This window comes from Mya arenaria, chromosome 11 (genome assembly GCF_026914265.1).
Source record: "Mya arenaria isolate MELC-2E11 chromosome 11, ASM2691426v1".
NCBI classification, from domain to species: domain Eukaryota; kingdom Metazoa; phylum Mollusca; class Bivalvia; order Myida; family Myidae; genus Mya; species Mya arenaria.
In genome coordinates, this window is record NC_069132.1 from 19,993,480 (window position 1) to 20,019,586 (window position 26,107).

Genomic DNA, 26,107 nt, shown 5'->3' on the forward strand with positions numbered 1-26,107 from the left:
GTCAGGTTTAGTTGTTAAACCTTAGGGATTGATTACTTAATTATATAGTTTTTTCCTAATGGTACTCTAGCGGATCCAGTAGGGGTTGCATCAGTCGCGTCCCCATCCCATGAAATCGTCTAAGTATACTGTTTATGTAAATATAGAAAAAAGGTTATAAAATACGCCCAAATTGCACCATTTTCGGAGTATAAATTGTTGTGTGTTTTTTTTCAGAAAGAGTTTACCCCAAAACCCCCGCATGCCAACATTTTAAACCTAGTAATTATAGTTATGAGGAAGGGATGCAAGTAAAAAAGTTATGCCTTTAAGTTACCCCCTTTACGTCAAAACCGCCCCTATGGTATGTATAAGCTCTAGAGAATGAAATTAAAAAACAACATATAATAGGTCAGTATTTGAAAACGATTTACAAGTTCCTAAACTTACTTTGTTACGATCGAAGAAGCCTGCATATCCTTATCGCCATCCAGGTGAAATGATAACGAAATCATAGCTCATTGATTGCTTTCCACTGCGAAGCGAAGTTAAAAGAAAAAAGTAGCAATCGTTTATGATTTAACATTTATAGTACACTATTTTTTCACTTTCAAATTATTCTCGTAATTATTGTTACCAATCTGTTTAATTGGCAACGAAGCCATCTGGAAACACGCTAGCACTGCCACCTGGGAGAAGAATTTGGTATTGATCCCAGCTACCACTAATAACCTCTTATGTTTGTTGGTTTATTGTTGTACATTGTGTTGGTTTGTCAACGGTCTATCTATTGGACTGTACTGACCACCTTGGATGCAAATGCAATTGACAACCATCATGTACATTTGGGTTTAGATCACCTTTAAATGACATGATGCGTAATCATACGAAGTTTGGTTGTGATATATACTATACTTATGTGACCCTCCTTTTAGGTAATCTACAGGTTCATGGTCGTCCATCTATCGGGGACTCAGAGCGGAGATCTCATCGGTCCTTCAAATCTGAATACTGGGAACCGTCTATTAGTATTTCCAATATGGCTGCGCCTATTTACACAGGTTGTCATGATAAAAACTGTCTGATCTATAATTATATTTGTTTTCTTTACATGCAAATAGTGTTCATGGCGTTACAGTAGTGTTGTCTCTGCAGGCTAATAGTAGCATGAACCATTGATTTTTTTTTAATATTGGAATATTTTAATGAAATTTGCACACCTGTTATTCAATTCAAGAGAATCAGAACAGATTAAATTTTCAAAATTGACAAAAAAAATATTACTTTACTTACCAAACACTTCCTTTAATTACGTTAAATGTTGATACTATAATGGTGCAATGAATAACACTTGTTGACAGTTAAAGGCTTAATGTTTAAAGTTCCATTAATCTAAAATATTACCATATTTAATTTTATTTTACTGAATTAGAATAACGGTTCTTTAAGAAAAAAATCATTTCCCATAAACTACATTCATAATTATAGTTTTAATATAAAGCTTTTCATAATTTCACCTACAATTTATTACAAAAATTTAATCAGTATCAAATTCATTCAAAACAAAGTAGATGTTGTAACACATCCCTTTTAAGCAAAGTTTTAAATATTCGTCCGAAATAGTTGACTTGAATTTTCAGGTTTTATTGATATTGAGCATTTCTGCAGTAAAGAAACCAAAAGAAGTATTTTTCACAAAAAGGCAAACTTTAACACTAAAAATACTTATTATACACAAAATTATTTACTATTTAGCCTAAAGTCAATGGTTTCTTCTATCCCAATGCTTCAGAACAGGTTTATATAATGCATCAGTCATTTGTAACCATGGCCCCTCCAGGTCCGGGGAATAGCGGGGACTGACTTTCGGTCCAGCCAAGCCCGGGCCAAATCCCCGCCCTGCGAGGACGATCTGCTGATAAAACCCCAGCCAAATGCCCCCGCACCCAAGGGACCCTAGATAATGCCAATTTCCTGCTATATTTGCGTGAAGACAAAACCACCGCAGTCACCCGGTACTGCAGGGCCACCTGGAAGGTAAAAACGCGGCCCATATCCCCGGCTATCCCTGGTATACCCCCGGACCTGGGGTGGGGGGGGCGTGGTTACAATTGACTGGTGCATAATGGTTAATGTTTAATAGTTTACAGCGCATTGATGTGGATTTGTTTGCATTTCTTGAAAGAATGGGTATGAAACTATACTTCTGTTATATTTTTGCATTGGTGCAGAATCTTTAACCTAATTTTAACAAAATCTAAAATTTTCAAAAAAATAATTTTTCAGTAATTTATGCTTATTTTTATTTGAGAATAGCATGCACCACAAAATCAAAGTACCAACTTTAACTATCAGTTGTTTGTTTTGCTTCAAACTAATGTTTTAACACCTTAAAATGGTGTAAATGGAACCCACTAAAATCCCATATTGTTACCAGTTTTTTGGACAGTAAAAATAGTGTCAATTTGAGTTGTCCCCCTTGTGGTTCATGCTATTAATAGAGAAATGAGGAAAATCAAATTAATATGTAACTTCTTTAAGTGACTTGCTCATGGTTTGAAAATAGTTGCAAATTCAATTTAAATTGCACTTTTTTAATTACAAAATAGTGTGGCAAATCAGTGTTTAAACAAAAATACCAAAAGCTGGAACCCTTAGCTCAAATATCGTCTTTGAAGACCACAATTTTCATTAGCATTTATAACGCAATTGAAAAATAATTACGGTTGTGGTTTTGCGTGATTAGCTGATAGACATTATCACGTGATGTTATCATTGATCCCTAAGTTGTCAACATACCCACCACTTTTGTTAATGTCCGGGTGGCCATGTGGACTTGCTGGGTTTTTTTGGGGGTTTTTTATGACTACCAGTGTGGATTCAAACCCCACATTTTAATGCCATAACTGTATTTTTTGTTGTTGTTTTGTCGAAGTTTTGGCTTGTTGTCGCCGATGTTCTCTTTGTACTTTGATGAATTTATAAGCCGTTACCATCACATAGTACTGCTTCACAGTGTACTTTTACTCTTGCTACTTATAATAATATAAACGTCACTTAATTTGGAAAGTTGTTTGAGTCTATTTTTTTTTTTTTTTTTTTTTTTTTTATTTATATTATCATTACATCCTTTTTGTTTCCATCAAATAGACTGCCAATGACTCAACTAAAGCTTCTTTTGCTTCCACAGAAATGTCTTCTATTTCTCCTGCAAGGACGACTAATGTGATTACCCCACAGTTTATTCCAAAGCAATTCTGGTGTTTTTCCGGTCTTTTTTCTAGTGCATTTCCGGCCTCTACAAATTTTTTACATTGAAATATGTAGTGGTCCACTGTTTCAGGAACCACAGTTCACAGTTTCGGTCGTTACTGTCTGTAATCTCTGCCCAATGGTTTTTGAGATGGCTGTGTCCACTTAAAAGATGGTTGATTAAACTAAACGTATTTCTGTTTCTATCTCCTATGCAGCTCCTCCTTCTTGGTATTGTAAAGATGTCCTGGAGTTTTTTTGCCTTTTGTGAGTTTGCATACTGACTTGCCCATTTGTGCTGTGAAGTTTCTTTTATTTGCCTAATAACAACTCTGGAGTCCCTTTCCTCTTTTTTTCTGCAGTTTCGATATCATAGAGTAAAATAATGATCAAATAAGTGTTTTTAGATGCATTACCTAGAAAACCATATTTTTTTGGTCCAAAAACATAAGCCAGTCTCTTTAACCAAATATTGACATATCAGGGAAAAATCAAATTGAGAAAATTTGGGTTCTAAAATTTACCAATTTGGGAAGACATTTCAAGCCTTTTTTGTCATATTGGGATGAAGTACAATTTTTTTTCTAGTCATAAATTTGCAATATGGGGAAATGAAATCATAAATAAGTGTATTTAACCATGAATGTCAACCAAGAGTGCTGATAAATGCATTTTTTATTTAAATGAACAAATGTTTTGAATGAATTGTTCCCGCACTAATACTGTGCCTGCAATTTAAGGGGTACAGTGTTAGTCCAGAAGCCAGGCTTTTCCTGACAGCGATTTTATTTCATTTGGGATTTTTTCTTGAAATAGGGAAAAAATATACATATTTGGCGTTGGGAATGGGTCAGACATTCTGACCTGTGAAATGGGCAGAAAAAGGCCTGGCATCTTAAAAAAAGTATATGAATATTTCAGCAAACCAAACCAGAACTGTTTGTGAAGTAGCCCAAGCTCCTGCAGCATTTTCTGTCAATATAAGGTATTTTCAATGGCTATTTTACAATCTTTAAGATAGTTCTTTAAAATACCCCCGGTAATACATGTTCAAAACATGAGCATATTTTCAATGGCTATTTTACAATCTTTAAGATAGTTCTTTAAAATACCCCTGGTAATACATGTTCAAAACATGAGCAAAATATTGTCCTTTTTATATGTTTTTTTTTAATAAATTTTTATACTTTCTGCAAATGTGTAGCTTTGTTTTATGATAACTGATTATTTAAAAGTGCAAGTGCATTGCTAATCCGTGCAAATCGCTTTTTTCAATCTGCCAGAGTCTCTTTAGAATATTACATGTTCAAACAAAAAATTACTCATTTTTGGTTAGTGTTTTATTTAAAATTGTTTTACAGGCCATGGGTTCCAGATCTCTATTGATTGGATGGAAAGTGTTTCGCTATACAAAAGGTGCCCGAAAGTATTTCTCTACCTCATCAGTTTCATTCAAAAAGAATGTTGGCACCCAAGCTGGCATCATACATCACAGTTCAGTCAGAAGTAAGCTTCGATAGTCATTCAAATGTTTTCATGTACTCATTTTAGGTTACAAATTTGTTTTTTGAAATTTTACTTGTCTGAAATTTTAACAAAAATCTATTTTCACAAAACTTATTATCATGTTGTCATACTATTACCCTAATAATATAGTTAAAAATAGTTGCTGAAAAAGAACCAATAACTGAAAACATTGTCATAACTAAATCTGTTGGTTACCACTGTTCTACTTTCTGGCCATGGCAGTTATCATGTCGGTTTCAACTATACCACTTTATAGCATTGACAGCTATGATTTTGTTTCCACTTAGCCACTTTTGAGCCTTTACAGTTATGATTTTGGTTTTTACTTTTCAGGAGAATTATTTTGGCACTTCACGAGACACTTTCAAAGAGAAGAGAATGCTGCCAAACTATTAGTAGTACAATGTCCAGGTATAAACTCTGGTTTAGGTGGTCAGATATACAATGTTCAGGTATAAACTCTGGTTTAGGTGTTCAGATATACAATGTTCAGGTATAAATGCTGGTTTAGGTGTTCAGATATACAATGTCCAGGTATAAACTCTGGTTAAGGTGTTCAGATATACAATGGCCAGGTATAAACTCTGGTTAAGGTTTTCCGATATAAATGTCCAGGTATAGGTACTGGTTTAGTAAGTCGTTCAGATATACAATATCCAGGTATAGGTACTGGTTTTGTAAGTTGTTCAGATATGCAATGTCCAGGTATAGGTACTGGTTAAGTAAGTTGTTCAGATATGCAATGTCCAGGTATAAACTCTGGTTTAGGTGTTCAGTTATGCAATGTCCAGGTATAGGTACTGGATTAGTAAGTTGTTCAGATATGCAATATCCAGGTATAGGTACTGGTTTAGTAAGTTGTTCAGATATGCAATGTCCAGGTATAGGTACTGGTTTAGTAAGTTGTTCAGATATGTAATGTCCAGGTATAGGTACTGGTTAAGTTAGTTGTTCAGATATATATGCAATGTCCAGGTATAGGTACTGGTTAAGTAAGTTGCTCAGATATGCAATATCCAGGTATAGGTACTGGTTTAGTAAGTTGTTCAGATATGCAATGTCCAAGTATAGGTACTGGTTAAGTAAGTTGTTCAGCTATGCAATGTCCAGGTATTGGTACTGGTTTAGTTAGTTGTTCAGATATGCAATGTCCAGGTATAGGTACTGGTTTAGTTAGTTGTTCAGATATAAATGTCCAGGTATAGGTACTGGTTAAGTAAGTTGCTCAGATATGCAATATCCAGGTATAGGTACTGGTTTAGTAAGTTGTTCAGATATGCAATATCCAGATATAGGTACTGGTTAAGTAAGTTGTTCAGATATGCAATGTCCAGGTATTGGTACTGGTTTAGTAAATTGTTCATATATATATGCAATGTCCAGGTATTGGTACTGGTTTAGTTAGTTGTTCAGATATGCAATGTCCAGGTATAGGTACTGGTTTAGTTAGTTGTTCAGATATGCAATATCAAGGTATACGTACTGGTTAAGTAAGTTGTTCAGATATGCAATGTCCAGGTATAGGTACTGGTTAAGTAAGTTGTTCAGATATGCAATGCCAGGTATAGGTACTGGTTAAGTAAGTTGTTCAGATATGCAATATCCAGGTATAGGTACTGGTTAAGTAAGTTGTTCAGATATGCAATATCCAGGTATAGGTACTGGTTAAGTAAGTTGTTCAGATATGCAATGCCAGGTATAGGTACTGGTTAAGTAAGTTGTTCAGATATGCAATATCCAGGTATAGGTACTGGTTTAGTTAGTTGTTCAGATATGCAATGTCCAAGTATAGGTACTGGTTTAGTAAGTTGTTCAGATATGCAATATCCAGGTATAGGTACTGGTTAAGTAAGTTGTTCAGATATACAATGTCCAGGTATAGGTACTGGTTTAGTAAGTTGTTCAGATATGCAATATCCAGGTATAGGTACTGGTTTAGTAAGTTGTTCAGATATACAATGTCCAGGTATAGGTACTGGTTTAGTAAGTTGTTCAGATATGCAATATCCAGGTATAGGTACTGGTTAAGTAAGTTGTTCAGATATGCAATGTCCAGGTATAGGTACTGGTTTAGTAAGTTGTTCAGATATACAATGTCCAGGTATAGGTACTGGTTTAGTTAGTTGTTCAGATATGCAATATCCAGGTATAGGTACTGGTTTAGTAAGTTGTTCAGATATGCAATGTCCAGGTATAGGTACTGGTTTAGTAAGTTGTTCAGATATGCAATATCCAGATATAGGTACTGGTTTAGTAAGTTGTTCAGATATGCAATGTCCAAGTATAGGTACTGGTTAAGTAAGTTGTTCAGATATGCAATGTCCAGGTATAGGTACTGGTTAAAGTAAGTTGTTCAGATATGCAATATCCAGATATAGGTACTGGTTTAGTAAGTTGTTCAGATATGCAATGTCCAGGTATAAACTCTGGTTAAGGTGTTCAGATATAAATGTCCAGGTATAAACTCTGGTTTAGGTGTTCAGATATACAATGTCCAGGTATAGGTACTGGTTTAGGTTGTCAAATATACAATGTCCAGGTATAGGTACTGGTTTGGTAAGTTGTTCAGATATGCAATGTCCAGGTATAAACTCTGGTTAAGGTGTTCAGATATGCAGTGTCCAGGTATAAACTCTGGTTTATGTGTTCAGATATGCAATGTCCAGGTATAGGTACTGGTTTAGTAAGTTGTTCAGATATGCAATGTCCAGGTATAGGTACTGGTTAAGTAAGTTGTTCAGATATATATGCAATATCCAGGTATAGGTACTGGTTATGTAAGTTGTTCAGATATACAATGTCCAGGTATAGGTACTGGTTTAGTAAATTGTTCAGATATGCAATGTCCAGGTATAGGTACTGGTTAAGTTAGTTGTTCAGATATATATGCAATATCCAGGTATAGGTACTGGTTAAGTAAGTTGTTCAGATATACAATGTCCAGGTATAGGTACTGGTTTAGTAAATTGTTCAGATATGCAATGTCCAGGTATTGGTACTGGTTTAGTTAGTTGTTCAGATATGCAATGTCCAGGTATAGGTACTGGTTAAGTAAGTTGTTCAGATATATATGCAATATCCAGGTATAGGTACTGGTTAAGTAAGTTGTTCAGATATACAATGTCCAGGTATAGGTACTGGTTTAGTAAATTGTTCAGATATATATGCAATATCCAGGTATAGGTACTGGTTTAGTAAGTTGTTCAGATATATATGCAATATCCAGGTATAGGTACTGGTTTAGTAAATTGTTCAGATATATATGCAATGTCCAGGTATAGGTACTGGTTTAGTAAATTGTTCAGATATATATATGCAATATCCAGGTATAGGTACTGGTTAAGTAAGTTGTTCAGATATATATGCAATGTCCAGGTATAGGTACTGGTTAAGTAAGTTGTTCAGATATTCAATATACAGGTATAGGTACTGGTTTAGTAAGTTGTTCAGATATATATGCAATATCCAGGTATAGGTACTGGTTAAGTAAGTTGTTCAGATATATATGCAATATCCAGGTATAGGTACTGGTTTAGTAAGTTGTTCAGATATGCAATATACAGGTATAGGTACTGGTTTAGTAAGTTGTTCAGATATATATGCAATATCCAGGTATAGGTACTGGTTTAGTAAGTTGTTCAGATATATATGCAATGTCCAGGTATAGGTACTGGTTTAGTAAGTTGTTCAGATATATATGCAATATCCAGGTATAGGTACTGGTTTAGTAAGTTGTTCAGATATATATGCAATATCCAGGTATAGGTACTGGTTAAGTAAGTTGTTCAGATATATATGCAATATCCAGGTATAGGTACTGGTTTAGTAAGTTGTTCAGATATGCAATGTCCAGGTATAGGTACTGGTTTAGTTAGTTGTTCAGATATATATGCAATATCCAGGTATAGGTACTGGTTTAGTAAGTTGTTCAGATATATATGCAATATCCAGGTATAGGTACTGGTTAAGTAAGTTGTTCAGATATATATGCAATATCCAGGTATAGGTACTGGTTTAGTAAGTTGTTCAGATATGCAATATCCAGGTATAGGTACTGGTTTAGTAAGTTGTTCAGATATATATGCAATATCCAGGTATAGGTACTGGTTTAGTAAGTTGTTCAGATATGCAATGTCCAGGTATAGGTACTGGTTTAGTTAGTTGTTCAGATATATATGCAATATCCAGGTTAATGTATACATATATACAAGGTCCAGGTACAAATACTGGTTAATGTTTTCAGTTATGCAAGGTCCAGGTATAGGTACTGGTTAATGTATTCAGCTATCTGGAAATTTATACAAACTTTTACATCTTAATTATAACCATTGCTTTGAATTACCATATGAGACAGCAGTAAAAAGTCACTTGGTATGTTTTGTCTTTTTGGATCACCGAATACATCATAGTATTTCCTTTAACTACAATGCTGGTTCTAGAGGCTGCTGGCAGTGTTGCACAAACCATAATGGTATTGTGACAGTCAACAGTAAAACTGGTGGATCAAACCCTCTCTAACACCATGGTACAATTATAATGATATCTTTAATTTGTTTCACTGTCACATTTACGTATCTGTTGCTATGAATTCAGAAATGGCATGGTTCCTGGTTCCATTGATGAAGAGTCATGAATTCCAGCATAGAATGGCCGCTGTGGCTGATATAAGTAGTGTGGAGGAAGCATTTAAATTTTTGGTAAGTATATGAGTTGTTTAATACGTGAATTGGCCAGAGGTCTTTGTACAATAAACTTGGAAACAAATCTTGGTCATTGTGTTAGATATGTTTAAAACTCATTCTAACATGCTAGATGTTGCAGTTTTGTTTCCCATTAAAGAAAGCTACATGCATCCTTGTTTAATTGCACAATAAAAAATATTAAAATGAATAAAAAGCCCTGTCGAAATAGAGGGCACATTATGATATCATACTAAGCCTGTTTTAAAGAAATAGTTTAAGTTGCTACTTAAATTTTTTTTCACTGTTCTGTAATGTCTGTTTGGAAAACTTTGAAAATCTCCTGCCCAGAATACACTGGCCTGAATTTAAAATAATTTCAAAAAAATGTTCCTTAGATGACCCTTTGTCAAATTCCTTCACCCCATGTTGATTCATAGATAAACATGGTTGCCAGGGGTGGGGCTAGTTACCTTTTATATGGAAAACTTCAGAAACCATTGACCTGATTTCAAAATATTTTCACAGAAATGTGCCTTTGGTGACTATATATAAAATTCCTTCACCGGATTGTGATTTATATAAAGCATAGCTGCCAAAGGACAGGGCTAGTTTTCAAAATATGTCTATATGGAAAACTTAAAATAAAACTTCTTCAGAAACCATTGGTCTGATTTCAAAATATTTTCACAGAAATGTTCCTTTATTGTGACCCTTTTATCAAAATAATTAAAAAAAAAATATATATATTTATTTTTATTTTTTTTATAATTCCTGAATCATTGAAGATATCAACTTCAAACTTCATGAACTTATATTCACAGTAACAATGTGCTTTTTTTTGTGACAAGTTATATACCTCCAACTTAAATTTTGTAATAGTTATGGTCTTTTGTAACATTTTAAACAAATTCATATTTTTCATGATTATAAGCCCATTTAAAAAACAGGAATGATATATAGATTTGCCTGCAGCATACAGGCAGAGGGTCCAGTTTGTTATCCGGTCTTGAGAACCCTTTGTCCAATCAGGTGATCAATGTAGAGCCATCTCAGTGGTCGACATAAGCTCAAGCCCGCAAGTCCTGCAACAGTAAAATACTTTCCAGGCTCCCTCAACTTCTTGATAAATTTGATGGCAAGCACTTATGTAAGAAGTTGGGCTTGTTCATCCAAAAGTCTAATTTCGATGCCTGCCATCTTGGCGGTCTTGTTACTCTCTTCCTCTCTTACTATCTAGTGTATTATTTCTTTTCCAGAGAAGAAATAAATGTCAAATTAATGTACACAAGTCCTGCAAATATGCGTTCGGGGTTAAGAATATAATGCAGCAGTCAGAAGTGGAATGCAATATAATGAAAGAGCATACCAACTTTAAAGGTAAATGATGCATATATTTATTATGTGTGTACAGTAATTACATAGGTGTGTAGTCTGATTCAGTGCACAAGATGAAGGTACAATTCCATGATATACAGTTCCATTTGAAACCAGGATGATGATTTATAGTCTATGGGTCATCTCCAGATACTAATGCAAAGTTGTATAAATTGTTATATATTTCTCCAACATTAACGTCAATATGCCAAGCTGATGACGATCATATGACGATCATGAGTAATGACCTTCTGAATTGTTTTAGGTATAACTATCCTTACAACTGTGAACAGTTACCAAGAGTGAATGTAATGACCTTCTGAATTGTTTCAGGTATAACTATCCTTACAACTGTGAACAGTTACCAAGAGTGAATGTAATGATCTTCTGAATTATTTTAGGTATAACTATCCTTACAACTGTGAACAGTTACCAAGAGTGAATGTAATGACCTTCTGAATTGTTTTAGGTATCACTATCCTTACAACTGTGAACAGTTACCAAGAGTGAATGTAATGACCTTCTGAATTGTTTCAGGTATAACTATCCTTACAACTGTGAACAGTTACCAAGAGTGGATGTAATGACCTTCTGAATTGTTTCAGGTATAACTATCCTTACAACTGTGAACAGTTGCCAAGAGTGGATGTTATGATCTTCTGAATTGTTTCAGGTATAACTATCCTTACAACTGTGAACAGTTTCCAGAAGTAGATGTAATGACCTTCTGAATTGTTTGAGGTATAACTATCCTTACAACTGTGTACAGTTTCCAAGAGTGGATGTAATGACCTTCTGAATTGTTTCAGGTATAACTATCCTTACAACTGTGTACAGTTACCAAGAGTGGATGTAATGACCTTCTGAATTGTTTCAGGTATAACTATCCTTACAACTGTGAACAGTTACCAAGAGTGAATGTAATGACCTTCTGAATTATTTCAGGTATAACTATCCTTACAACACTGTACAGTTACCAAGAGTGGATGTAATGACCTTCTGAATTATTTTAGGTATAACTATCCTTACAACTGTGTACAGTTACCAAGAGTGGATGTAATTACCTTCTGAATTATTTTAGGTATAACTATCCTTACAACTGTGAACAGTTACCAAGAGTGGATGTAATTACCTTCTGAATTGTTTTAGGTATAACTATCCTTACAACTGTGAACAGTTTCCAAAAGTAGATGTAATGACCTTCTGAATTGTTTGAGGTATAACTATCCTTACAACTGTGAACAGTTTCCAAAAGTAGATGTAATGACCTTCTGAATTGTTTTAGGTATAACTATCCTTACAACTGTGAACAGTTTCCAAAAGTAGATGTAATGACCTTCTGAATTGTTTCAGGTATAACTATCCTTACAACTGTGAACAGTTACCAAGAGTGGATGTAATTACCTTCTGAATTATTTTAGGTATAACTATCCTTACAACTGTGAACAGTTTCCAAAAGTAGATGTAATGACCTTCTGAATTGTTTCAGGTATAACTATCCTTACAACTGTGTACAGTTTCCAAGAGTGGATGTAATGACCTTCTGAATTATTTTAGGTATAACTATCCTTACAACTGTGTACAGTTACCAAGAGTGGATGTAATTACCTTCTGAATTATTTTAGGTATAACTATCCTTACAACTGTGAACAGTTTCCAAAAGTAGATGTAATGACCTTCTGAATTGTTTGAGGTATAACTATCCTTACAACTGTGTACAGTTACCAAGAGTGGATGTAATGACCTTCTGAATTATTTTAGGTATAACTATCCTTACAACTGTGTACAGTTTCCAAAAGTAGATGTAATGACCTTCTGAATTGTTTGAGGTATAACTATCCTTACAACTGTGTACAGTTTCCAAGAGTGGATGTAATGACCTTCTGAATTATTTTAGGTATAACTATCCTTACAACTGTGTACAGTTACCAAGAGTGGATGTAATGACCTTCTGAATTGTTTGAGGTATAACTATCCTTACAACTGTGTACAGTTTCCAAGAGTGGATGTAATGACCTTCTGAATTATTTCAGGTATAACTATCCTTACAACTGTGTACAGTTTCCAAGAGTGGATGTAATGACCTTCTGAATTATTTCAGGTATAACTATCCTTACAACTGTGTACAGTTACCAAGAGTGGATGTAATGACCTTCTGAATTGTTTTAGGTATAACTATCCTTACAACTGTGTACAGTTACCATGAGTGGATGTTATGACCTTTTGAATTGTTTCAGGTATAACTATCCTTACAACTGTGTACAGTTACCAAGAGTGGATGTAATGACCTTCTGAATTGTTTCAGGTATAACTATCCTAACAACTGTGTACAGTTACCAAGAGTGGGTGTAATGACCTTCTGAATTGTTTCAGGTATAACTCTCCTTACAACTGTGAACAGTTACCAAGAGTGGATGTAATGACCTTCTGAATTGTTTCAGGTATAACTATCCTTACAACTGTGAACAGTTACCAAGAGTGAATGTAATGACCTTCTGAATTGTTTCAGGTATAACTATCCTTACAACTGTGTACAGTTACCAAGAGTGGATGTAATGACCTTCTGAATTGTTTCAGGTATAACTATCCTTACAACTGTGAACAGTTACCAAGAGTGAATGTAATGACCTTCTGAATTGTTTCAGGTATAACTATCCTTACAACTGTGTACAGTTACCAAGAGTGGATGTAATGACCTTCTGAATTGTTTCAGGTATAACTATCCTTACAACTGTGTACAGTTACCAAGAGTGGATGTAATGACCTTCTGAATTGTTTCAGGTATAACTATCCTTACAACTGTGTACAGTTACCAAGAGTGGATGTAATGACCTTCTGAATTGTTTCAGGTATAACTATCCTTACAACTGTGTACAGTTACCAAGAGTGGATGTAATGACCTTCTGAATTGTTTCAGGTATAACTATCCTTACAACTGTGTACAGTTACCAAGAGTGAATGTAATGACCTTCTGAATTGTTTCAGGTATAACTATCCTTACAACTGTGTACAGTTACCAAGAGTGGATGTAATGACCTTCTGAATTGTTTGAGGTATAACTATCCTTACAACTGTGTACAGTTACCAAGAGTGAATGTAATGACCTTCTGAATTGCTTCAGGTATAACTATCCTTACAACTGTGTACAGTTACCAAGAGTGGATGTAATGACCTTCTGAATTGTTTCAGGTATAACTATCCTTACAACTGTGTACAGTTACCAAGAGTGGATGTAATGACCTTCTGAATTGTTTCAGGTATAACTATCCTAACAACACTGTACAGTTACCAAGAGTGGATGTGGTATTGCAACCACTGTATCACTCAGAGGTCTGGTTTCTACTCACACCCTGTTGATTGGTTTTGTCTCATGCCAAAACATGTTTTTAAAGTAAGTTTAATGTTGTGCTAAATTTCTTTGGCCATGCCAAATTGATCCCTGTTTAGTGTCATTTGATGTGTTGGTTTTCAGCCTTAAGGTTTAAATGAAATTTGTGTGCCCAATTTTGAATTAAGCAAAGAAATTTTGAGCTTGATAATTAAAATAAAATGCTTTGGATTAATATTATATACCATACATGTGTTCAGTAAGAAGTTAATTTTCTAGATGTATGGAGCTGCAAATTTTTATGACGCCTTCTTTATGCTTTGCATCATTAAAATCTGCTAACAAGAGCATTTGTTAAAAAGATAGATAAATTCTGTTTTCATTTTGACTATTTGGAGAATAAGGAGATCTTTTCTACTTGCCCTTCCATCTGCATCTGTGTCATGTTTACATTTTTTGGCAAGTTAAAAGTGTGACTTCACACCGTTTTTCAGGGCCATAAGACTGTTGCATTATATATCTCAATAGGATCCTAAACACAAATTATGGCCCTTGATTTAGTCAGAAAGTTGGGTTAAAGTTTTTTGGAAAGTGGAGTTTTTTGTTAGTCATATATTAGAAAAACATCCTTCAGTTGACTTGATACTTAAAACAGTTGTTCAGTGGACATAGTACTTTCAGAGCTTTCAAAACATTAGCTAAACACCTTTATATGATTCTCAATAGAAATTATGGCTTTTGATTGACTTGGTTCAAAAAAATTCAGCAGGCGAGGACCAATTGTCATATCTCAAAAATTTAATGCAATGGACATAATACTTCACCGTAGCATTCAAGGTCATATGTGCAATGGACATAATACTTTACCTTAGCATTCAAGGTCATATGTGCAATGGACATAATACTTTACCGTAGCATTCAAGGTCATATGTGCAATGGACATAATACTTTACCTTAGCATTCAAGGTCATATGTGCAATGGACATAATACTTCACCGTAGCATTCAAGGTCATATGTGCAATGGACATAATACTTTACCTTAGCATTCAAGGTCATATGTGCAATGGACATAATACTTCACCGTAGCATTCAAGGTCATATGTGCAATGGACATAATACTTTACCTTAGCATTCAAGGTCATACAATGTCATATGTGCAATGGACATAATACTTTACCCAAGCATTCAATGTCATACGTGCAATGGACATAATACTTTACCCAAGCATTCAATGCCATACGTGCAATGGACATAATACTTTACCCAAGCATTCAATGCCATATGTGCAATGAATATACCGGTAATACTTTACCCAAGCATTCAATGTCATACGTGCAATAGATATAATACTTCACTTTAGCATTCAATGTCATACGTGCAATGGACATAATACTTCACCGTAGCATTCAATGTCATATGTGCAATGGACATAATACTTTACCTTAGCATTCAAGGTCATACAATGTCATATGTGCAATGGACATAATACTTTACCCAAGCATTCAATGTCATATGTGCAATGGACATAATACTTTACCCAAGCATTCAATGCCATACGTGCAATGAATATACCGGTAATACTTTACCCAAGCATTCAATGTCATACGTGCAATGGATATAATACTTCACTTTAGCATTCAATGTCATACGTGCAATGGACATAATACTTCACCGTAGCATTCAATGTCATATGTGCAATGGACATAATACTTCACCTTAGCATTAAAAGCAGTACAAGTTATGGCCCCTGCTTTTGACATGCACTTTTATCGTCAATTATGCATGCTATTGCGTGTTATATCTCAGAAACAAAGCAGCATATATTCAAGTGCACTGCCTTATGACAGCTCTTGTTTCTATGGCATTCTGTTATTGCATGCCCTGGTAGGTATATTTTAACATTTGAACCTGATGCTAAACATAGTATAAAATTGGTATGGCCTTAAAAATTGTAAACTTTAAATAGTTACATTAAGTTTATGAATCACTGTATTGTAAGGTATGTGGAGACTTCTGTTGATTCTCTTTGATGTAAGATAGAAAGTAGTCTTATGATTAACATGTATGTGGTACAGATCTTTCAAATTCAATTGAAACTTGAATTAAGTACACACAAAATGCCAGATTTGTTTTGATAAATTATTGTTTATAAAGCCATTATTGTAACGCATTTTGCCGGTATTTCAGGAAATTTCCACACTAAACTACTTAAACCGGACAAGGGCTATTTTTAACGGCTTTCACATTTTGACAAAGATAAAGTGGGTAAGTTTACTTTAATTATTACATTTTTATATGTTTATGTTTAATGTCCCTAAGTGGGTGGGGATGTAGAATTGAGGGTATATTTCAAGATCAGTATTGCCTTCCTACCGTATTTCCCCACTCTTTCATTGCGCTCTTGTAAATTGGAATCAGTTCTTTTTTATTGACAACACATAATGGCCCTTTTTTGGGACAAAGGGGGATACACCTGTGTCTTATACACACATTTTTAGTTGTTGCTAAATGCACTTAGGTCATTTTTTTAATTTTTAGTGTATTTTGCATGCTCTTTCCTTGTTGAATCTAATATTTCAAGTTTATTTTATGATCGAATCATCACACAAGTGTCATAGTTTGTGATGATTTGATCATATAATGAACTTGAAATTTATAGAAGTAGATTCCCAATTACTATTATATAAGTCTGCAGGACCAGAGGCCTACAGCCTAATAACTGACTTGTTTCTTTGTGATAGTTTTGTGTCCCTTGGGATTAGAAACATGACAGAGACATAGTCATAGGGATTGCTTTGTCTGGGGGTGTTGTCCATGTCAACCATTTCATTCTGATCAATTACTTTGAACGATTTGGTGTGCAGTAATCAAACTTGGTTTGCAAATTGGTCATATTTAGAAGATAACTGAATGACTCGGTGTAGGTCTTCCAACTTGGTATGCACTTTGGTCATGGCCAGTAGATGATCTTTTTAGCTTTTGGGGCCAATAGGTCAAAGATGATGGTGACCTTTACTAAAAAATAGACATTTCCAAACAATATCTTTTAAGGAATGACGTCACCATTACGTCATATGTACTTCCGTTGTGTGGAAAATTCTCAATAAAAAAAAAAAAAGTTATGATTGATAGACATGTTTTCACATGCTCAATACACTGTAAATCAAAACTATCATTATTCCTGAAACTTTTATACCTTAAGTATCTATTCTTGCTTGATTTATCATTTAGAGTAGAGATTAAAGCATAAACCGCTGCCCTATAGTTGAAAGGTCATTTTGGAAGATCTGTCATGGCGGACGGTGCAATTTTTAGAGTTTGTTTTTCAAGTGGAGTGATTTTTCTTAGGAATAAGTTGACCCCCCTTTTTTATTGGCTTAAAAGGTAATTTAAAGCTTGTACTTTAAGAATATATATGGTTATCATAGCCTGCATTTGCTCGAAATGCCTTTAAATATTGTCTAAAAATTATAATTTTACATTGAATTATATAGGGAATAACAATGGTGGTGTGTAACCTTAATACCCGGTAACTTGGTAAAGAGTCTTCAAACCATGTATGCACATTGGTCATGGTCAGTTGATGACCCCTACTGATTAAAGTTCCAATATGTCAAAGGTCAGGTGATCTTTTATAGAAAATTTGTGTGCATTTCTGATCAATTACTTTTAAACAACATGTGATGAAGTCTTCAAACTTGGTATGCACATCAATTATGGTCAGGAGATGACCACTAGTGATATTGTGGTCAAATTTTAAGGTCATGATCTGGCGAAAAATTCTAGTGTTATAGATCATTTTGAAATTGAGTATTTAAGTTCACTTAATACCAACAAATTCTGTCCTATTAACCTTAATAAAGTATCAAATAGGGTATTATATTAACAGATACTTCGTATATGCATCATTTTGCCAAAATACATAATATGTGATCCTTTTGATTTTGAATATATTTTGTTGATAAAAATTATGCATTTGCACATTTCAGAGCTCAAGAGTGGAAACAAGTATAAACATGCATCTCAAGAGATTGAACAAAAGTATCACTGAACAGGTAACATCATTAAGTCATCTATGATTCTCTATTAACAACATCAGTCTTCCACAATTCTTTGGTAACATCACCCTTCTTGACCAGCTCACTGTTGATAGCTGACCAATGTCTCTGTTTCAGATTGTTCTACTTCATGTCACGCCTGACTACACCCTTCTTGACCAGCTCAGTGTTGATAGCTGACCAATGTCTCTGTTTCAGATTGTTCTACTTCATGTCACGCCTGACTACACCCTTCTTGACCAGCTTACTGTTGATAGCTTACCAATGTCTCTGTTTCAGATTGTTCTACTTCATGTCACGCCTGACTACACCCTTCTTGACCAGTTCACTGTTGATAGCTGACCAATGTCACTGTTTCAGATTGTTCTACTACATGTCACGCCTGACAACACCCTTCTTGACCAGCTCACTGTTGATAGCTGACCAATGTCTCTGTTTCAGATTGTTCTTCTTCATGTCACGCCTGACTACACCCTTCTTGACCAGCTTACTGTTGATAGCTGACCAATGTCTCTGTTTCAGATTGTTCTACTTCATGTCACGCCTGACTACACCCTTCTTGACCAGCTCAGTGTTGATAGCTGACCAATGTCTCTGTTTCAGATTGTTCTACTTCATGTCACGCCTGACTACACCCTTCTTGACCAGCTTACTGTTGATAGCTGACCAATGTCTCTGTTTCAGATTGTTCTACTTCATGTCACGCCTGACTACACCCTTCTTCACCAGCTCAGTTTTGATAGCTGACCAATGTCTCTGTTTCAGATTGTTCTACTTCATGTCACGCCTGACTACACCCTTCTTGACCAGCTCAGTTTTGATAGCTGACCAATGTCTCTGTTTCAGATTGTTCTACTTCATGTCACGCCTGACTACACCCTTCTTGACCAGCTCACTGTTGATAGCTGACCAATGTCTCTGCTCTGTTTCAGATTGTTCTACTTCATGTCACGCCTGACTACACCCTTCTTGACCAGCTCACTGTTGATAGCTGACCAATGTCTCTGTTTCAGATTGTTCTACTTCATGTCACGCCTGACTACAATCTTCTTGACCAGCTTACCGTTGACAGAGTTGCAGCCAGAAACTTTATGTTTCAGACAGCCATTGCAAGAAAGGAACATCCAAAAGACTTTTTTGAGTAAGGAAATTATCAACTAATTTTTTTTGTGACCTGTACATGACCTATAGGTATGACTTTTGGCAGTGGTTGCGTAGTAATGGCTTGGACTGACATTAACTTGAAGTGAAAATCATATTCAGAATGATAATGCTTATCAATTAGAAAAAAGTATGGCTGACCAGGTAAAAGATATTCATGCAATACCTAGTGTATTCGGAGCTGAGTTTTATCGCACATTACAATTTTTGTTCTCCAGCCTAATTGAATCAAGTTACAAATACCAAGTGGGTATACTTCATACTGATGAATTATTAATTTCAAACTGATTTCTGAATAAAAGTTCCATGATACATAATCCATTACTAACAAAACTTGGTGACAGGTTCTGAAGTATAATAAGATTAATCTCAGATAAGGTTACATGTAATTATGAATTTTATTAATCACCCAAAAGGTAATACCAAAACGTATTTCCACTTACTTTGAAATATATTTGGTTTCATTTTGTGCAGGCAATAATTTGTTATTATAATAATTATCTATTTGTTAGAAAATGGTGATAATACTAGGTGACATAGTTTGATGTGCCCTCAACCTCCAGGGGCAGTGATAACGAACAGTCTCAAGTCTGAGTTCAGACTCAAGACTCAATATGGCAAAACTTCATCTCATTGTAAATTTCCTTCTATTCAAGAATTGATGGTGAAATTAGCTGAAATATATTGCTATTGGAATGCTTTACTATTATTAACATATTTTTTGTAAAAGAAATGGAAGAAATTATTGATTTTTGTTCCTTCATAATATGCTTTCCTGAGTTCGAGTCTAGACTTGGACTTGAGACTGTTCGTAATCATGGCCCCAGGTCAAAGTTTACTATTCTTGGGCCTGTTTCAATAAGGTATTTTTAGTTTAAACCTTACTCTGCTCAAGAGAGCTTGGGGACACCCTTTTTTAGTATAAGACAGAATCTATGCGATAAATGTCATTACGATTTGGTTATTGAAACTCAGCTAAAATGGAGAAATGCTTGAAATTAACATTCTTTACCCGAACAATCTTTATTGCCTAAGTAGCACCAGAGTTTGGGCTATTTTCTTACCATCTCAATTCAATTCAATATGTTTATAAAGCCCTCTGGCCTAGATTACGACGTCAATACAACGTTGACAATACAATCATGATATTGGTGCCACCCTGCTTTCTTGAATGCTGTGTTTGATCAGTTTTCAACCACAGTTATGATATGTGAAACAAAAAAGCCAATCACTAAGACATTAAATTTAAGTAATGACAAGAAGTGAATGGTATTGACAATTAATTCACGTTCTATTTCGGTGTCGTTAAATTTTAGCATTTGTTAACGCTCAGCATATTATTATGTCTCCCCCTCTCTGGGGGAGACATATTGTTTTTGCCCTGTCCGTCAGTCCGGTAGTCCGTCAGTCCGTCAGTCCGTCCGTACGTCACACTTCGTTTCCGATCGATAACTGGAAAACCGCATGACCTAGGATCACCAAACTTGGTAGGGAGGTTGGTCATGAGGTGTAGAAGATCCCTATTGTTTTTGGGGTCACTAGGTCAAAGGTCAAGGTCGCGGCGACCCCCAATGTAAAAAACATTTCCGCTCAATATCTTGACAATGGTTTGACCTAGGTTCACCAAACTTGGTAGGGAGGTTGGTCATGAGGTGTAGAAGATCCCTATTGTTTTTGGGGTCACTAGGTCAAAGGTCAAGGTCGCGGCGACCCCCAATGTAAAAAACATTTCCGCTCAATATCTTGACAATGGTTTGACCTAGGTTCACCAAACTTGGTAGGGAGGTTGGTCATGAGGTGTAGAAGATCCCTATTGTTTTTGGGGTCACTAGGTCAAAGGTCAAGGTCGCGGCGACCCCCAATGTAAAAACATTTCCGCTCAATATCTTGAGAATGGTTTGACCTAGGTTCACCAAACTTGGTAGGGAGGTTGGTCGTGAGGTGTAGAGGATCCCTATTGTTTTTGGGGTCACTAGGTCAAAGGTCAAGGTCGCGGCGACCCCCAATGTAAAAAACATTTCCGCTCAATATCTTGAGTATGGTTCGACCTAGGTTCACCAAACTTGGTAGGGAGGTTGGTCATGAGGTGTAGAAGATCCCTATTGTTTTTGGGGTCACTAGGTCAAAGGTCAAGGTCGCGGCGACCCCCAATGTAAAAAACATTTCCGCTCAATATCTTGAGAATGGTTTGACCTAGGTTCACCAAACTTGGTAGGGAGGTTGGTCGTGAGGTGTAGAGGATCCCTATTGTTTTTGGGGTCACTAGGTCAAAGGTCAAGGTCGCGGCGACCCCCAATGTAAAAAACATTTCCGCTCAATATCTTGAGTATGGTTCGACCTAGGTTCACCAAACTTGGTAGGGAGGTTGGTCGTGAGGTGTAGAGGATCCCTATTGTTTTTGGGGTCACTAGGTCAAAGGTCAAGGTCGCGGCGACCCCCAATATAAAAAACATTTCTGCTCAAAATCTTGAGAACGGTTTGACCTAGGTTCACCAAACTTGGTAGGGAGGTTGGTCATGAGGTGTAGAAGATCCCTATTGTTTTTGGGGTCACTAGGTCAAAGGTCAAGGTCGCGGCGACCCCCAATGTAAAAAACATTTCCGCTCAATATCTTGAGAATGGTTTGACCTAGGTTCACCAAACTTGGTAGGGAGGTTGATCATGAGGTTTAGAAAACTCCTATATTTTGGGGGGTCACAAGGTCAAAGGTCAATGTCGCTGTGACCTCTAATGTAAAAAAATATTTCCGTGCAATATCAGGAGAATGCTTTGATCTAGGTTCACCAAACTTTGAAGTGAGGTTGGTCATGATGTCTAGTTGATTTTGCAATCAGTTGGTCAAAGGTCAAGGTCACTGACCTTGAGGTGAAGAACCGGTTTCTGCTCAATAACTCAAGAACGTTTACACCCAGGAACTTCATACTTGGTATGCCAGTTAGTCATGACTAGTTGATGGCCCCTATTGATTTTGGGATCCATCATTGATTATTTCTCACCTACGACCACACAATGGGGGAGACATGCGCTTTTTCAAAAAAGCAATCTCTAGTTATTAATGATTGTCACTACTTTATTATCAAATACCATTGGGTACTTTTTAAAATATATTTATCTTGCGTTCTAATCCTTTTCTAGATTGTACATGTGTTTTCTGTTTGTCTTTATGTTATGTGTGTATATGCTGATGAATAAAATATGTTTAAACTAAAAACCTTTGGTTAATTTCACAAGCAATATTTCTGGTACAATTTCTGTAGTTTCATTTCACATTTTTTAAAAATGGACAGAATAGAATTGTATCTGATTATCGATAGCCAGCCACATGTCATCAATGAAATGTGTTTATGAGGAAATGTTAATACTAGACAGAGGCATGATGCATAATGTGTACTTATTTCAGAGGGTTTGGAGTTGGTGACTGGGAGGATCATGTTCAACCACACCTCAGTGAATACAGCGTCAGGATCAAAGATGTCCACCCTCACACGATCCTAAAAATATTTGTGGTTAGTTGATATAGTTAGTTTTATGTTAAAGAAAGTATACATGTAAACATGGAAGAAAGCTTGTAAATAAACCAGAAAGAGTATTTACAAAAAAGATCAGCTTTACTTTATCCATGTGATTTATTCCACTTAAATGTAACCCCATTTAATTTGGGTCTTCTTTTGTAACCAGCATTTTGGAGGTATTGTCACATCCTTGTTGTTGGCTGTTTCATTGCCTTCATCATACAGAAACCGTTATACTTCGATTCTTAATTCTAGGATTACTCCTGAAGTTCGGATTGAGAGGTTTTAACAGGTGCCTCGCAACCACAAGTGAAATTATTTTCACTTTATTGACATGGGCATGTTTTCACTTGTATTACGGTTTTGCTGCAGATTAATGCTGGGTTTTCTTTTCTTGGAAGCTTTTTCTTCTTTTTTGAATTACTTGCAAAAAGACAGAAATGTAAATACTTAATCTTAAAATAGCCTTCTTTTCATCATTTTAACCCATGCTTAATTGGCTATAAAATCATTAACAGTGCTTAAGGATATGATTTTCTAACAAAAAGGAACATGCACCACCTTTTTGGGGCCTTGTATTTTAGCTTAAACAGGTAGTTGGTAATGGTCATAGGTGTACATTTTTCCTTTCCAGGAGTTATCCAAACTTCCAGAATATAAAGGCTCATTATTAGAGGCTGCCGTCCAGCACGACTTTGATACATACACATCAAATGAACACATCAATTATGATGCAGACCTTGACCTTGTCAACAGAAGTGATGATCTCTATTCTGATGGTGATGATTTTGAAGAATGCAAGCAAGACATCAAGTCTGACGAATTTGGATGAAGTTTTGTTGTATATTTTTATGTATAAACTATGAGCAATTTAAGTCCATTGGGCTGTTATAAACACCATTCTCATTTACTGAAAACCTTCTGATTCATTACCAGGAATGACAATGTGCTTGTATTGGCAGAGGTTATTGAAAGCTGTGTGTGCATCAGGTCCATTTGTAATACCAATCATATCAGCTCAACGATATGGCCATTACACAGAACGGAGTTTTAGATTTAGGCTTACACTCCTAGAATTAAGGTTGGCCAGCCATGGGACTGTTAGTCCATGCCATGGAAGACAGTAACGATACATTCTATTTTGGATTATATTGGTATTCTTGTCAAATTTTCAGATAAGAGATACAAGTCATTCATGGTGTTCTTGTTCTTTATTTAAATAATTTGAAATAAAACGGCTCTACTCAACTAACAATAATTGTTTTATTAGCTTGACTATTCGAAGAATAAGGAGAGCTATACTACTCACCCAAGCGTCGGCGCCAGCATCTGCATCGGCATCGGCATCACCCCTTGGTTAAGGTTTTGCGTGCAAGCACACAAAGGTTAATATCTCAGCAACTACTTGAGGTATTGCATTGAGACTTTATACAATGGAACTCAACCATCCAACCTACTTAATTAACCAAGTTAGATAACTCTAGTTTGCATTTAATGCAAAAAAATAGGCCTTTATTATGCGACTTAGAAATTCTGGTTAAGGTCTTGCATGTAAGCACACATAGGATAATATCTCGGCAACTACTTGATGTATTGCATTGAGACTTTATACAATGGTATTCAACTACCCAACCTAATTGAATAACCAAGTTAGATAACTGTATTTTGCAAATAATGGCCCTTTATTATTACACTTAAAAATTCTGGTTAAAATTTTGCATGTAACCACATTTATGTTAATATCTCAGCATATCATGTATTGCATTGATATCTAATCTAAACAGTGATCCATGCATGTTTCGCCAAAACTTTTCAATCCTTACACTGAAAAGCGGCGGAATAGTCGAGCCCGCTGTCTCTGTAACAGCTCTTGTTTAGATATATAGTGTTCAGGCTCATGGGATCCCCAGACAGATGTAATGATTAAGAAAAGCTCTGACAACCAACTATCCATGAGCCGATTACAAAACTGGGAAATTTCCATAATGACACAACAACTGCTATATTCCCATTCAGTTATTTTTTGGTTTTCTTAAATAATTTGTTTCAAAGCTCATATATTTGATTCTTTATTTGTGAATTGTCATGTAAGTAAGTCATATTTTGAAAAAAATATGTCTTCATATCAAAGGCGCCAATTCATTATGACAGGCTGGTGTGAGAGGTAATGTTAAGCATTATAATGCCCTGCTGTGCATCCTTTATTGTTTATTGCACTTGTGTCAAAAAAGGGTCCAATTTAGTTAATTTCTATAATAAAACCCTACGAATTGCACAGCAGGACACACAGATCTAAGACCTGATAGACAGCAGAAGGTTATAAAGATTAAGATCAATATACACAGTTTTGGGGGCGGTGGTCACTTAATACGAGGCTTAAACTAGGCCTTCAAGGACATTATAAACGGATTAGAAGACTGTATCATTGTATTTATACACAAGCACAGCTACTGTTCTGAATAAGTCATGGCAATACGTCCCTCAAATTTGTGTACATAAAGAAAGATTGATTGGGTGAGTCACATTTAATCAATGTTCATTACAAGCAATAAATACAGCTATATAACCGGTACAATGCACATCATGTCACAAGAGTTTTCAACGATTCTGAATGGGAATAACTTTTGCCATTTTATGATAACTTTGCATGTAACCGACTGCACAAATTGCTATGTGCACCTGTCGGGGTTCAAACCCACGATCTTTCGCTCTGCATGCGGACACTTCCGCGTCGCTATAAAAGCTAGTTCTATAGCGAGACAGTATAAGTGCCGCTGTATACATATCGTATACCCGGTTACATGCATAAAACCATACAAAATGTTCATACTAAGCCAATAATAAAACATGTACAACGAATTTCATCACAGTGCACTAATTGATATAATCAACTTTTTACAATGCGTCAGTACAGTAATTGCTGTTAATGAAATGAGTCGGACATGTTTATTTAACTTCATTAATGTCACTGAGTACATGTACATGACAAAATGAGCATGAAGAAAATATACAATACAACATTATCAGGCAAGACCTGCATCCTGCATGGAATCTTTGTCAATAGCAATTATTAATTGTTGCACAGCGCATTGATGTGGATTGTCGCTAGCGAGACTCACACCTGGACGTCGCCTCTAAATTGTATGACTCGATATGATAATTTCATAAAACATACAATGTTCATAGCATGTTAACACATAAATCAATGAATGGAGGAAACGTACACAACCACA

The 26,107-nt window shown here is 35.6% G+C and overlaps 1 protein-coding gene across 2 annotated transcripts; it reads left to right on the forward strand.

Annotated features, from left to right (window-relative positions):
- The first annotated feature begins 998 nt into the window (after positions 1–998).
- On the forward strand, positions 999–25,581 carry LOC128208751 (uncharacterized). 2 transcript variants are annotated; one of them, XM_052912299.1, is made up of 12 exons: positions 999–1,040; positions 4,153–4,216; positions 4,593–4,737; positions 5,092–5,169; positions 9,352–9,455; positions 10,697–10,817; positions 14,072–14,205; positions 16,331–16,408; positions 18,133–18,198; positions 19,215–19,342; positions 22,763–22,868; positions 23,509–25,581. In XM_052912299.1, the coding sequence occupies exons 3-12, from the start codon at positions 4,596–4,598 to the stop codon at positions 23,704–23,706; spliced, it is 1,155 nt and encodes a 384-aa protein (XP_052768259.1). In that variant the 5' UTR covers positions 999–1,040; positions 4,153–4,216; positions 4,593–4,595; the 3' UTR covers positions 23,707–25,581. The 2 variants fall into 2 exon arrangements, with proteins under 2 accessions (XP_052768259.1, XP_052768260.1); XM_052912300.1 differs by lacking the exon at positions 999–1,040 and adding an exon at positions 2,118–2,169.
- Positions 25,582–26,107: the final 526 nt, after the last annotated feature.